Raw genomic sequence first — 14,774 nt, 5'->3', positions numbered from 1 at the left:
AGCCTGGTCTACAGCACAGCCCAGGACAGTCAGGGCTACATAGAGAAACAGTCTCGAAAAAAACAGTCAACGAAACAAACAAAACAACCTTGATACATGTGTGATCACAGTTTTGGACGGTTCAGTCTGTGACTGACAGCCCTGCTACCTTGAGTCTGGGAGGCAGGACATCATGATGGGTCCATGAGGAGCAAAGCCCCTCAACTCAGTGAGAGAATGGCCATTCCCAACCTAATTTCTGTCAAGTCCTTCATCTCATCACCTTTCAAGCAGTTTGGTGTCCTGGAAAGTTGCAAAAGAGTGGGTCCTGCCAGGCGGTGGTGGCGCACGCCTTTGATCCCAGCACTTGGGAGGCAGAGCCAGGCGGATCTCTGTGAGTTCGAGGCCAGCCTGGTCTGCAGAGCTAATTCCAGGAAAGGCGCAAAGCTACACAGAGAAACCCTGTCTCGAAAAACCAAAAAAAAAAAGAGTGGGTCCCACAATCTGTTACAGGGACTGTGCAGGCTGACGCTGTAAAGTTAACAGGATCTACAATCACCTAGGAAATAAGACCGAGCAGGCCCGGGAAGGATTGTCTAGATTAGGTTAGCCTCTAATGTCTGTGAGGGATTATCTAGATTATACTGAGGTGGGAGAGTCCCCCCTCAAATGTGGGTGGCACCATCCCATGCACTGGGGTCTTGGGCTGCATTAAAAGGAGAATCAAAGCTGAGCGTGAGCCGCTGTTGTGGTTCCCGAGTGAGCAACACCACCAGTTGCTTCTCCAAGCTCCTGCCATCGGGACAGACTGTACTCTCCCACCGTGAGCCCCGACAACCTTCCTTAAGGTTGCGTCTGTCGGTATTTTGTAACTAAGAAAATGTAATTAACACAAGGACATATTCCCAATGACTTAAAGTCCTTAAGTCCCCCACGTCCCAGTGGCGCTCGGACTGGGGACCAAGCTTTGAACGTGGACCTTTAGGGGACACTTACCTAAACAACAGCATTCCTACAAATGTGGGTTTTCTACAGTTGAAGGCCTTGAACTGAGGTGCAGAAGGAAGGACTCTGCCTTTAGATTCAAGACTGCAGGGCCAATTCTCCCTTGGGGGCTCTGGTCTGTTGGTCATTTTTCAAATTTTTTATTTGCTAGCCCTCACAACTCAGTGCCTCAGTCCGTGTCTGTCTGTCTGTCTCTCTTCCTGTCTGTCTCTCTCTTTCACACACACACCCACACACACACACACACACCCACACACACACACACACACACACACACACACACACACACCCCTCTAAAAACTTCCTGTTATCATATTGGTTGTTTTTCTGCAGGACCCTCGTTCCACCATTTCTGGCTTAATTCAAGCCTTTCGCTCGCTTCCGTCACACACCCTCTTAAGTTCCTCCAGTCAGAGGCTTGAACTGTAATGACTCCTAATTTTGCTTTGTGTTTAGCAAGCATATTCCCAGGACTGTAAAAATGTGAAACCGAACACCAAGGGATGCCCCCTCCAGATGAATTTAATGTCTTCAGTGTCACAGGCCTTCCAGTGCAGGCGCAGCGACTTCCGAGAGTATGGGAAGACGTGCCGGGATGTCTGCACTCTGGTGATCAGGTTGGCGAAGCTGACCCTGCAAACCATGCCTAGGTCCCAGATGGGGAAGAGACCGATCAGCCATGGGATGGGCTACAAGGCACTTGCATGAGGCCAGGATTGAATTCACATAAACCTCGGCCTTTCCTTCTAGAATAGGTCAGACCACATGAACCTCAGCAAGGGCCTTGGCTTCTGCCATGACCTTTGACAAGGGAAGTATGGCCAGGACATAAGGACAAATTAATCTGGGTTATTGGGGCATGTGTCAAACTTAAAGCAATCTTCTAGAGATCTGTTGGTTGATTTTCAGCTTAGCAGTCACGGGTGGGAGACCACCAGAAAACCATGGGTGAGAACCGGGACTCCGTTCCCGTGAGAGCTGGAGCAGTGGGTAAGTTCTGCAGGACACTGTAGTGAAGATAGGGAGCGAGCTATCCCACACACAGGCTGGGGAGACGGATGGCTTGTCAAGAGATGAGCTGGAGCTCATCTTGGGAATCGAGTCTGTATGTCCTGCTCTCCTGTCTGTCACTGACTTGGGGCAGTTTTCACCCTGGCCAGCCTCTGGCTCTACTGAGGATCAGGAAAGCAGCCATCTTGGGTGAAGACGACGGACTGTGGAGGCAGGAGACAGTGGGTGCTACAGGACCGCACACAACACTCTTGGATCCAAGGTCTTCCCCAACCGTGAGCTACATGGTCTCGGTCAATCCATCCGACTTCTCTAATAACCACCCACTTCATAAGCCGTGATGACAACAATACCTACTTCATGTGGTTGTTTTTAGGATTAAATAGTTAGTACATAAAGCAATATTTGGATCTGCCAATGATTGGCAACTTTTGTTTTGTTTTGAGACAGGGTCTATGAAGTCCCAGCTGTTCTGGAACTTGTTATAAAGACGAGGATGGCCTTGAACCCAGAGATTCTCCTGCCTCTGCCTCCTGAGTGCTGGGATTAAAGGCGTGCACCACCACACTCAGCTTTAGCAGTGTTTTAAGTTTTTATAATTTTTTTATAAATTTAAATTACTTTATTATGTGTGTGTGTGCACATGTGCCACAGCCTGTAGGGGGTGGTTAGAGGATGGATTCTCCTGTTTCAATCTCCTACCTCACCATGGAAATGCTTTTATCCACGGAGCCACTTCCCTGCTACACAGTAAGTTTTCAATAGGCCTTTGCTAGTATTAATTGAACAATATGACAGCTACCTTCAAACATTTTCTTCTTCTTCTTCTGCTTCTTCTTCTTCTTTTCTTCTTCTTCTTCTTCTTCTTCTTCTCCTTCTCCTCCTCCTCCTCCTCCTCCTCCTTCTTCTTCTTCTTTTTTTTTTTTTTTGAGACAGGGTTTTTCTGTGTAACAGCCCTGGCTGTCCTGGAACTCTCTTCGTAGACCAGGCTGGCCTTGAACTCAGAGATCCGGCTGCCTCTGCCTCCCGAGTGCTGGGATTAAAGGCGTGCACCAGCACCACCCAGCCCTTTAAACGTTCTTGTGGGCCTTTCCTTAAGTGGGAGGGAGAACACACACCCTGCAGAAGGCACACAGGAGCGGCAGGTCCTCCCCCCGACAGCAGTCTGCAGATGGACGTCGTGGCCCCGGATGTTAGGACACGATGCCACAGTCATCTGCAGGAGAACTGGTGCCTGGTGGAAGGAATCCTGGGGACCCCCTCTAAACCTGAGACTATCCGTCTACCACTTGTTATCTGGGGTCCCCTTGGCTCAGAGGTACAGAACCCAGCCTGCCAGAACTAGGTCCAAGAATGGACTTGTGTGTGAGAATTCTGAGTGCTTCTAAAAAAAAAAATAAGACAGGAGTCTTATGACCTCAGTTTCTTCAAAAACCCAGAACATTTCTTGGAATGAGTTTACGTGCCCCTTCCAGGTGCAGATTACCCATCATGACTGGCAATTGCTATTTGTTTACAGGCCTCTAGAGAAAAACATGTTTTACCACTTGGAGCTTGTCCTTGTGATTGTACACAGCTGGAGCTCATGAGAACGTTACTCAGGTGACCTTTCTTTTACCCTCAGGATATGAACTGTCTGATGCTCTGAATAAAGTTGGCTTTTATTGCATGAGACTTTACTCTGCCTCATTTTTAGGCCCCACTTTCCTGGGTCCAACTACCAACCAGAGTGATGAATACCAGCCATACTCTGAAAACTCCAGCAAAACCATTGACTCAGACCTGAGTTTCCTAAGAACCCCAGAACTCAGTTACACGTCAGTCTAGGTGAGGGGACGGAGGTAAAACTGGGCAAGCTCTTACTGTGCCTTGGGGAGTCAGTGGCCTGTGATTAACCAGAATCAATGTCCTCCTTCTGTAAACAGACCAAAATGCCAAAAGACAACACAAAGCAGCCTCTGCTACCTCAGGCTGCTCTGTAACACAGTAAGTCCTAGAAGACCTGACATGCAGGTCAGCACCTCTGAACATGTTAAAGTGCCACACACAAGGCACCCACCACCCATCCCCACCCTGGCCAAACCCTGGGCAGTCATTACACATGAGAGGCAGAGGGCAGCAGAGCAACTCTGTGAATAAAACTTTAATAATGTACAGCAGAAACTGGACAGGCTCGTTCTTATATTAAAACAAAAATTTCCTATATTACAATATATTTACATTTGCATACTGAAGAGGTAAAGTGTCTAAGTGGCTATTTTACAGTCCTTTCTAATAAATTGTACAAAAAACAAACAGAAGTACCGAGGACGCCGTTCAGGGGCCTGGATGGTGCCCTAAGAACGGGCTTGGACTTGGTCTGTGAATCCAGAATCCAGAGGTGCAGGTAGCCTGTGGATCAGGGTAGCCTCAGGGAGCCAAAACACAGTTTCAGTTTCTCCCAACTCTCAGCTTAATGTAAAGAGTAGTGGGACAGGGGTGGAGTTTCCCCCGAACCTGCTCAAGTCTTCCTGAGAGGCGGACGAGCCCCTGGGAGTAGGGTAGTGGCGCGGGAGTCACTGTGGGTGTATGCTGGCAGACAGCAGGACTCTACAGTTCCATCGTCACCTGTAATCACGAAGGTGCAGCTGCAGGTGGGGGTGGGACGTCAGCAGGGGTGATTAAGAGGTTCCCCCAATGACACAATTGGGACTCAAGGAAAATAGTTCAATGGCCAGTAAATTGGCCCAAAGAATTAAAGGAAGATCCCCTTTAATGCAAGGAAAGAAGTTACAAACCAGGAAATAAATAGAAAGGCTAAGAACATGGGGAGACCAAGGCAGGAGAAGCTGGGCTGGAGGCAGTTCCCCTGCATGTACTCATGCCTCCCCTGGGGCAGGAAGGGCACACAAGGAAGGCAGTGCTTTGGGGTCTCACCTGGGTTTCTAAACTCCAGGCCTCACCGTCCTCTGCCTGAGGGGATGCAGTATCCTCTTCCCTCAGTGGTCTTAAGAACAGGAATCCTAGGCTCATAAAGGCTCTCGGAACCAGCCATAGGCCCTTCTGGTCTCCAAGCGGGTGCTCACGCGCTCACGTGATGCAGCTCCCCCTCGAGCGCCCCAGACGCAGCACCCATGCCTGTCTCCTTCCCAGGGGTCCTCCCAGGTCAGGCACTCAGCAGGCACTCAACTCAAACTGCGGAGCAAATGTCGGCCAAGTGCGCCAGGTGGCAGTGCACCCAGGGCTGAGGCTGCTGGGGGAGGGGTGCATGGGACACAAGACACCAAGTCCCAGGAGGAGGAGCTCTCACTGCTGAGTGGGAACCGGCTCAGGCGCACAGACAAACGTTTCCAGTGACTGAACTATGTGCGTTTGATTCTAGAGAATGTTTCTGTGGTGTTTTGTTTGTTTTCGGGATTTCTTTAAAAACAAACATACTAAGAGGTAATTGTCACATAGAGATGGTTTTCCTTTTACAAAAACTTAATAGTATTAAAGTTAAAATCCTGACCCTCCCAATAAAATAAAATAAAATAAAATGAATTAAAACAAACCACTCCAGTTACAAGTTATGGCTTCAAAGTTATGATATACCTAAGATATGCTGACCAAATCACCACCACAGCAGGCTTCTAGAACTCATTAAATACTACGCTTAGGTTGAACACCGTAATCAACCCAGATTGCTCCCTTTAGTAGGGACCCTGAAGTGGACGCCAATCTCTTCTCTTCCCTCTACCCTCCTCAGAGAATCTAGTACAAGAGGCTCATGCAGATGCCTCCCTCCCGCCCTTGCCTCCCTCCCCACCCCCTGCAGCCCATCCCTTCCCACCCCAAACCCACCACCACCACCACCACCACCACCACCAAAAATATACACTGCAGTCTGCAGAATCTGGGGTGGGACAAACAGATGTTACATTCCAATCTGAGTCCCAAGACCTGGCTTCAGATTCCTTGGCCCTTCCTTACTGCTGCTGAGGAAGCTGCCCTTGGGCTGGCTCATCTCCCATGGCTGATGTGGAAACACAACACCCAAGACTTGCACGACATTCTTTCTCTGCTCACCCCCTCTCCCCCATTCTGACCCAAAAGCCTCTCATACCATGGACAAGCGGGCCAGCTTTGGTTCTGGTCTGAAATGGAAGAGGAGGGCCTGAGGCACAGGGTGGGCAAGCAGCCTGCTGAGAAAAGGGCCACCCCGGCAGGGGCTGGGGACAGGAGAGACCTTGAGGAGGGCACCAGGTGAACAGATGCTGCTCACTGTGACCGAGGTGCCAGCACTCGGGGACAGTATGGCCACCACACTCTGGCCTGCACATGCACAGAAAGCTCAAGCAGGTAAGTGTGCACACACACACACACACACACACACACACACACACACACACGTAAGGGCGTGGCACAGACCAGGCACAATGTGGGACACACCTCGGCACATGCACACTTGGCTGGACAGACAGGCAGCAGGTGGTATCTCTAATGGCAGTCCCTCCAGATGTCCACGAGAAGGGGTGGTGTGGCTCAGGACTGCCTGTGAGAGCGGCTACACTTCCGGTTCCTCTGAATACCTCGGTGCCAGGTTGACTGGTCCCTGGAGGAAACCTGCAGACCAGCAGACCACAAGGTACAGGGCTGCTCCGGGGAGAGCCCAGCACCCCTTCACCATTGCCGGCCACAGGCCGGATGCACTGGGCTTTGTGTACTTCCCACTGCGAGCAGTTCGACTTTCGGCATCGAGTTCTCTACATAACTTGCTCTCAGAGTCTCCATGCCATCAGGAGGTAAATATAAAAAGTGTCTGTGTCTCAAACCCAATATGGGAGTGTCCAAGTCTCCCGGGCTCTGTCCCTCTTGCAGACCAGGGCTCTGGTCAGAGGGCTGGGCAGAAACAAGAGGTAGGCCTCCAGTACACTGAGCACGGCGGCTGCAGTCGTCTTCATTGCCCAGGTTCTGTGTGTAGGCAGAGGAGCAGCTTAGATTTTCACGTCTTCCTGCACGCTCAGCTGGGACAGCGTCTTCTTGATGCGCAGCGCCGTCAGGCGGGCAGCGCCGTTGGCGTACCAGCACTCCCGCATCATCTTCCCCATCACCCGCAACGCCTGCGCAGAGAAACCCACAGTGACCCCAGGAGCCTTGGCCATTGGCTCAGCACCGCCTCCCTGGCAGTCAGGTAGGATCCACCCACGATGTTTGCATGCTTTCCTCCCCAGCTTTTCCTTCCCTAAGGGGCGAGTGTACAAGGGAGGGAAAGGCGGCATCGGAAGGCTGGTTCTTTCAGCCTCACACTCCACTAAATCCACTTCATGGTGCCCAGGGTACATTTTGGGAAATGCTGTTCTACACAGCAGGAAGGCACTGGCTAAAATGTGAGTCCGTAACTGTGTTCCTAGGTGCGGAATCGCCCCCTAGCGGCCAGGCTCTTTAACAGTAGAGGCGAGCTCTCCCTACTCCCCGGTTTCCAGAATCAGCAGAGCTGTGCCTTACCCTGAAATCTGCCCAGGATGCACCTCAGAGGTTATTAGCATAGCCGTAAAGGCAAGGGGGTAATGACAGGTATGTTAACTGGCTCAACTGTGGTACTGTTCACACCTACTCCGGATGTGACGTCAGCACGGTGAACCTCAATGTAAGTTTGTTTGTTACAATGAAGCTACATAAATAAATAAACAGCACCAAGAAAAGCGACGCCGCCGTGAGTGTCGGGGCCCGTGTCCTCAGCGAGGCAGACACATTCCCTCAAGTCTCCTCGTTAGTTAGGGGTCTATCACAAAACTCCCCACATTTCAACTACCTCCCATTCCAAGTACCCTAGACTGAAATTCAGATTCTCCATCCGATTCACACTCTTCCCTCAACCCCCTTTTTTTTCTCCTTTATTTTCCCCTCAACCCCTTTTATCTGCAGTTTCTACAAAGGCCACTGTCTCAGGCCTGCCTCTTTCTGGTACCCAGCTTGAACCACGGCTGAGCCTCCCTGGCCTGTGGCTACAGGGCCACTTTTCTAGTGTGACAGTTCTGTAAGAGCCATACTGACGCTGGAACCCAGGTCTTGCACTGGGCGACACCCGCAGGCAATTTTGATAGACCAACCAGTTCTGTTTATTTTTGTTTCTGTCTTTTCCTGACTACCTCCCTCATTGCAGGGACTTCCTTTTCTTGTACGTTATGATTTCCAAAGGGACACTCTATAACGCCAGGAAAATGACTATAGACGCAAAGAACTTGTGTGTAGAAAGGCACAAACTGAGTACCCCCTATCTGAAATGCTTGGGACAGGAGGGGCTATGGACTTTGGATCCTCTCTGTCTATAATATCTGCATATACATTTACACAGAGAGGGACTAGAGCCACCTCTGAACAAGAAACTCATTCACACTTCTTATCCACCTTAAACTCAGTCTCAAAGTGACTCTGTGTAATGTTTTCAGTGTGCCTGCATATGACTATGACCCGTCACCTGAGGCCAGGTGTCACACAAGGCCAGGTGTGGGATTTCCTAGTTGTAACACTACGTTAAAGATCAAAAGTTTTGTATTTTGGATTTACAGACAAAGATATACTCAAAAGGCAGACAAACCCTCCCTTGGCAGACGGAGTAAGTCTCAGGTGTCAAACAAGCTCCCTACCTCGTAACTTTGCCACCAGTTGGGGATGTTGGGCCGTAACTTCTGGTCACAGACGACCTTTCTCATTTCCTCAATGGAAGGGTCGGAGGGTACTAAGTCATAATACGGAAGTTGATATTCTTCATGGACTCCTAGGAAAAAAGAAAACCTAGTCACCAACAGAAGGAAGGGTGAGTTTCCTCAAACCCAATGACAGCCATGCTTTGAGCCATGATTTCTCACTACAACGAGCTCAGTTCCTCTGGACGAGGCTGCTGGTTCCAGGCATGCTAACAAGGTGCACCAGGAGCACCAGGAGCGCGCGCGCGCGCGCGCGCGCGCGCACACACACACACACACACACACACACACACACAGTCTGGGCCTCTAGTTCCGGCATGGGAGGCTGGGGCAGGACTACTGTGAGTTCAAGCTAGTCTCATAATCCCATCTCAAACAGCAACAAGGCAAACCCAAAAATTGACAAGCATAGCCAAGAAAGTCTTTATTCATTAAAAAAAGAAAAAAGAAAGACGAAGACAATGTTGGACTACTGGAGTCACGTGAGCATTTTCCAACGGACCAAGTTGGTAACATCTGAACAGACTATGGAGTCTGACAGGGGCACCATTTTATTTCACTGGATGTGAGGGCGATCTGGCTGCGACATCTGTCACGCCATCGATGCCAGGGTTAATTGGGTGACAGGGCTGGCCAGGCGGGTGTCTGCGTCCACCCTCAGCACTCCACGTGCGTCCCTCCTGCAGCTGCTCGCCTTCCCCAAATGGAGGAGGACCGGTCTTCGGTCAAGGGTACATGAGTGGCTGTTCTCCCCTGCTAGGACCTCCAAACAGGCTCTCAAGGTCTTTTGAGACAGGGCCTCTCTACATAGTCCTAGCTGTCCTGGAACTCACTAAGGGGACCAAGCTGGTTTGAACTCACAGATCCTCCTGCCTCACGCATGCACTACCCGCCAGGAGGGAACAGTATTTTTGAACTCATCAGTTCACAGTAATGCTAGAAAAAGCAAGCTCCATCCTGCCGGGTGCCGAGAGTGGAGAGTGAAGCAGGTCTTCTGGAAGCCCTGGGGCTGGGAAGCAGCGCATGGCTCCTGGGCTTCCTACTGCGAGCACACATGTGGCGAGCCAACAGTAGTAGGTGGGCGGACCTGGACCTCACTGTTTTTCCCTCTCGTGGTTTGAGACAGGGTCTCATGTGGCTGGCCTTGATGTTGGTCCTCAGCCTCAGTCTCTGAGGTGGGCTATGGGAACGGGCCAGCATACCCCCGGAAGTCTTCCTTCACAAGAACAAACGCAGCTGACTGACAGGGGGTAAAGACCTTGAATGAATGTTGGCATGTTGGACTGTTAACCTCTGGCTGTCATCATCATAAAGGGACAGACCAATGTTCTGTACTTTGTATTAGAAGCCCAGACTAATGCCCATGAAATATTCTAACACATAATAGTTTGGTAGATATACCAAACTACCAATTCACAGGAAATTTCAGGAACTGCACGGAGGCCGTAAGGGAGACTAGAGGACACTTGGATTCTCCAGTAAGGTGAAGAAGGGGGACAATGGGGTGGAGACTTCCGAGGTGTGTTCAGATCCACAGTGACAGCATCTGCACTCTGATTTGAACTCGTGTGGGTTGTCAGACCCAAAGCCTCACACACACTGGGCAAGCACTCTACTGCGGACATATGGCCTACTCCATGCTGCCCTCAAAATCCTCCTGTCTCAGCCTCCTGGGTACTAGGATTATGGGTCTACATCACTACCCTCTGGCCACACGCAAGTGCTCTACCACTGAACTACATCCTAAACTCCCCCTCCCCCTCCTGACAGGGTCTCACTAATTTCACAGGGGCTTCAACTGGAGTCCTCTTGCTTCCACATCCCATGATTCACTTTTAAGAGCGAAGTAACTGTGGTATTTTAAATTCTTATCCTTTAGATTTACACGTAAGAATCCAGAGTTAAGTGCAGGGTGGTGGTGGCACACACCTTTAATCCCAGCACTCAGGAGGCAGAGGCAGGCGGATCTCTGTGAAGTTCAAGGCTAGCTAGTTCAAGACCCAGGACAGCCAGGGCTACACAGAGTAACCCTGTCTTAAAAAACCAAAACTGAAAAAAAAGATGGATGTATTTATGCACGTGCGCCACTTGGGTGCCTGGTGCCGGCAGAGGTAGAAAGGAGGATTCAGATCTCCTGGAACTAAAGTTAGGGATGGTTGTAAGCTACTCCAGGAATGCTGGGAACCCGTCCTCTGCAAGAGCAGCAGGTGCTCTTTCCCACTGAGCATCTCTCCAGCCCTGTGAGGTGAGATTTTTAAACAGAGGACTGGACCTGGTAGTTATTATCTAAGGGGCAGTCGGGAGCTGAGGCTCATGCCTCGGCCTGCTGCAGGCTGTGGAGAAGTGGGGCGCCAGCACCGTTGGGAAGAGGAGGAGAAGGTACCTCCAGAGTTACATCTTCGAGCAATCTCCCAGTACACAAGGCCCAGGGCATAGATGTCGGCACACTTGAAGGAGTCAAAGTGCTTCATGTTGATGGTTTCATCCAATACTTCCGGAGCCATGTATCTGGAATGTAGAGAAAGGCAGTCATGCACACCACATGAAGTCTGCGTGTGTGACAACGCTGCTCCATCGCAGCTTGTCTTCCACCACACAGCCTGCTTTGATCCAGAGCTGAAGGTCTCAGCTTCTGGATTTTTGGGGTGGCCTGTGTTGTGGGACAACACCACAGTGATGGCGGATAGCTGCTGGACCCATCACTTCACAGGGCAGACACAGCGATGGAGTGAGCTTCAATTCATTCCGAATTTCTTCATCTTACCTGATTTCAGATAGGTGAAGACCATTCCAGAGGTGATCAAAATCACACTTAGTGACTCTGAGCAGTAATTGTGTGTAATTATATGATGTAAGACGCCCCACCCACACTTTGGAGCCTGGGTAGATGCAATCTCAGGTCAAAAGGACAAAAAGGAACAGCATGATTAATTCACTCAGATCCAGCACAGACCCTCTCTCCCACCCTCCATCTTATGATGTCAGCTATCTAGTTCCTTCACTTCTCAGTGAAGTGGAGAGCAGGCCATACCCTTCAGGTAGCCAGATGCCAGCCTTCATTAGCTCTGCTCAGGCTGGTGCCCCCGCTCTGCAGGTTCAGACAGGATCCATTCCCGTCTCCTTCAAGGGGTTCCGCCAGCCACCCCTGCACCGCACTGTCGCCCCTGCCCCTAGCCAGGTCTGCTGCCTACCCTCCCAAACTCTGCTCCAGAATGCTTTTTAGTTTATTTTCTTAAGACAGGGTTTCTCTGTGTAGCTCTAGCTGTCCTGTATCTCGCTCTGTAGACCAGGCTGTCCTCAAACTCAGGGATCCACCTGTCTCTGCCTCCCAAGTGCTGGTATTAAAAGCATGTGCCACCACAGGCCAGTTTCTTTTCCATTTTTAAATAATAATCTTCATTTTTTTTATTTGTGTGTGTGTGTGTGTGTGTGTGTGTGTGTGTGCGCGCGCGCACGCGTGCGACAGCCAATGAGGTCTGAAGAGGACTTTGGATCTCCTGGAGCTGGAATTATAGGTGGTTGTGAGCCAAACAACTTGATATGGATGTTGGGAACCAAATTTGAGTCCTCTGCAAAAGCAGTATATGCTCTTAATCACAGAGTCATTTCTCCAGTAATCCTTATCCCATTTTTGGAGACAGGGTCTCACTGTGTATTTGAACTCACAGAGATCTGCATGGATCTGCCTCCTGAGTGCTGGGACTAAATGCATGAGACACCAAGCCAGACCTCCTGCTCCAAACTCTTCCTCCACTGCCCTTTGCGAGGGCCACAGCACACACATGCTGTGGGGCAGGGCTTCTGGTACGGCACTTGTCAGGCACTGCTCTGCAGTGTCCAGTATGAGGGGGAGACCAACATCTGCCACTCAAGGACAAGAGGACCTCTCCTCCCGGTTCCTCCTGTGTGTGTGGAGGTGAAGAGTGGGGGGGCTGAAGAGTGGGGCCGGAGCCCAGGGCCTTCCTACCGTTTGGTCCCCACCCTCTGATTTGGAGCGATGTCGATGGTGTCTGTGACTGCGTCATGACGGACAGCCAAGCCCAGGTCTGCAATGGCACACATGCCATTCTTCTTCACCAGGATGTTCTTGGACTTTAAGTCTCGATGAGCAATTCCAGGCTTCCCTGGCAGAGACAAAACCAGGCACACTTAAGGAAGATGTATGCATGGAACACGCATGGGTTCTGAGCCAGACTGTGGGCTGCCTCCTGGCTTTGCCTCCCACAAGCCAGTGATCCCATGAGAAGCTCAGCCTTCTCCTCTGGACAATTAGAATAATGGCACTTTCTGGGGATGTGGAGAGGATAAAAGCATTCCCAGAAGTACCTGACATACCTAGAATGACATGATTATTGCTGAACATTAAAATACCAGCACTCAGCAGCCCTCAAGAGCCCAGGTGGGTCAGGTGGACAACTGAGCACATGGTGGCGCTGAGGCCTGGGACTGCCATTGGTCCTGCAACACTGGAGTCTGACTGTCAGGCTGGTTTCCTACCACATGCAGTGAGAATCGCTGCCCAGGGCCACGCAAGCCCCAGTGTTCACACCTGCTGCTGGGGCGAGCCCGGGCTCCAGAGCCAACAGGACAGTCTAGCAAAATCTGGGTCCTCTTCCCGGAAAGCCGCAGACAAGTGGGCTCCATGTCTTGCTACCATGAAATGTGCACGGCAGTGCACAACCTCAGCAGGAGATTACTACACTCCTTCTTCTGGGGTGCTGGTCTCTTCTTAGTTCCACTCTTCCACAGCGCACCCCAAAATGCTTAGCAAACCACTGAGCCTGTGTTAACAGCAGCCAAGCCCTCACCTCAGATCTTCCCTAGGGAAGAGCTAATAACAGAGCCAATGAAGAAGCCCTGTTCAGCTTTTGTTCCTGCTCAGACAGTTTGGCGCTCTGTTCCTCAGATGAACCACCATTCCCAAAGTTTGGCCCAGCTCCCTCAGTGAGGAGGACCAGACAGCGATGGACAGGCCTTTGTCTCAAGCTTCCTGCTCTTTAGCCGAGTTCATTACCCACCTTGAGTGCCCACAATCTCCATGTGCAGGTGCGCCAACCCACTGGCTGCAGACAGGGCCAACTTAATCATCCCCTCGATGGTCACTGTGTATCGGTTCAGATAATCAAACAGGGAACCATGCTCGTGGTAGTCAGACACAAGCCACAGCTGGGTCCAGGTGCCGTTATCTGCAGAAAACAGAGGCGGTCTGAACAGAAGGAACCATGAGCGGCAAGGAGGGCGGTGCGCACTGCAAATGAACGCCAGGCTCAGGAAGACCTGCATCGACACTTCTTGCCTCTCAGCTCTGGCTGTCCCTTGACCCCACTTCCCTACAGCGACCTCCAGGGAGGACAGGGAAGAGCATTTCTCTTTTAGAACTGCTCTGCTCTCCAAGTGAGTGTGGTGGTTTGAACGAGAGATCCCCTAACAGTCTTGGGCTTCTGACTACTTGACCCCCAGTCGGTGGCTGTTTGGGAAGCTTAGGAGGTGGAGCCTTGCTAGAGGAAGTGTGTTACTGGGGGCAGGCTTTGAGGTTTCAAAAGGCCTGAGCCATCCTTCTGCTTGTGGTTCAAGATGTGAGCTCTGAGCTGCTGTTCCCGCAGCTCGCTGCCTGCTGCCTCTGCGTTACCATCATGGACTCAACCTCTGAAGCGTGAGCACAAAGTCAACTCTTCTGTAAGCTGCTTTGGTTGTGGTGTTTTATACAGCAACACACAAGTTGGCTGAGACATCGGGAACACTGAAAAGGACTGAGGACAATTCTAAACAATACCCATTTTACCGCCAAATCTGCAATGTGGGGTAGCCAGAGAACAATATGCACTTAGGAAAAGCAACAGGTTCCATTTTGTTACAGCCCTGACTTTGTGAGACTCACAAGGCTACACTCACCACAGCCAAGGAGGAACACCTCAGAGGTCTCTCCCCTCCCTGGATGCTGTGAGACCTTTTGATCTTAACCCAGCCTAGCACCTGTCTCACTGGAAATGTTTTCAGCCTGTGGCCATCCTCAGGCTAGGAGCTGGGACAGGAACATGACGACCTCCTTTGTGCATCACTGTTACAGAACCAAAGATGCTTTTCCATGCATGAACAGCCCACTGTGAAGTA

The 14,774-nt window shown here is 50.9% G+C and overlaps 1 protein-coding gene across 1 annotated transcript in view; it reads right to left on the bottom strand.

The window, feature by feature from the left end:
- Positions 1-4,120: 4,120 nt before the first annotated feature.
- Positions 4,121-14,774, bottom strand: part of Acvr1b (activin A receptor type 1B) — a 38,303-nt gene continuing 27,649 nt past the window's right edge. Inside the window, exons 5-9 of the mRNA XM_052749019.1 lie at positions 13,682-13,849; positions 12,631-12,787; positions 11,047-11,171; positions 8,604-8,734; positions 4,121-7,076 (exon numbers count right to left, since the gene is read on the bottom strand). Of these exons, the coding sequence (XP_052604979.1) occupies positions 6,951-7,076; positions 8,604-8,734; positions 11,047-11,171; positions 12,631-12,787; positions 13,682-13,849 (707 nt within the window). The 3' untranslated portion in view covers positions 4,121-6,950. The remainder of the gene's footprint in view (positions 7,077-8,603; positions 8,735-11,046; positions 11,172-12,630; positions 12,788-13,681; positions 13,850-14,774) is intronic.

This window comes from Peromyscus californicus, unplaced genomic scaffold (assembly GCF_007827085.1).
Source record: "Peromyscus californicus insignis strain IS unplaced genomic scaffold, ASM782708v3 Scaffold_20__1_contigs__length_68692818, whole genome shotgun sequence".
NCBI lineage: Eukaryota > Metazoa > Chordata > Mammalia > Rodentia > Cricetidae > Peromyscus > Peromyscus californicus.
This window is presented reverse-complemented; position numbering and strand designations above follow the sequence as displayed.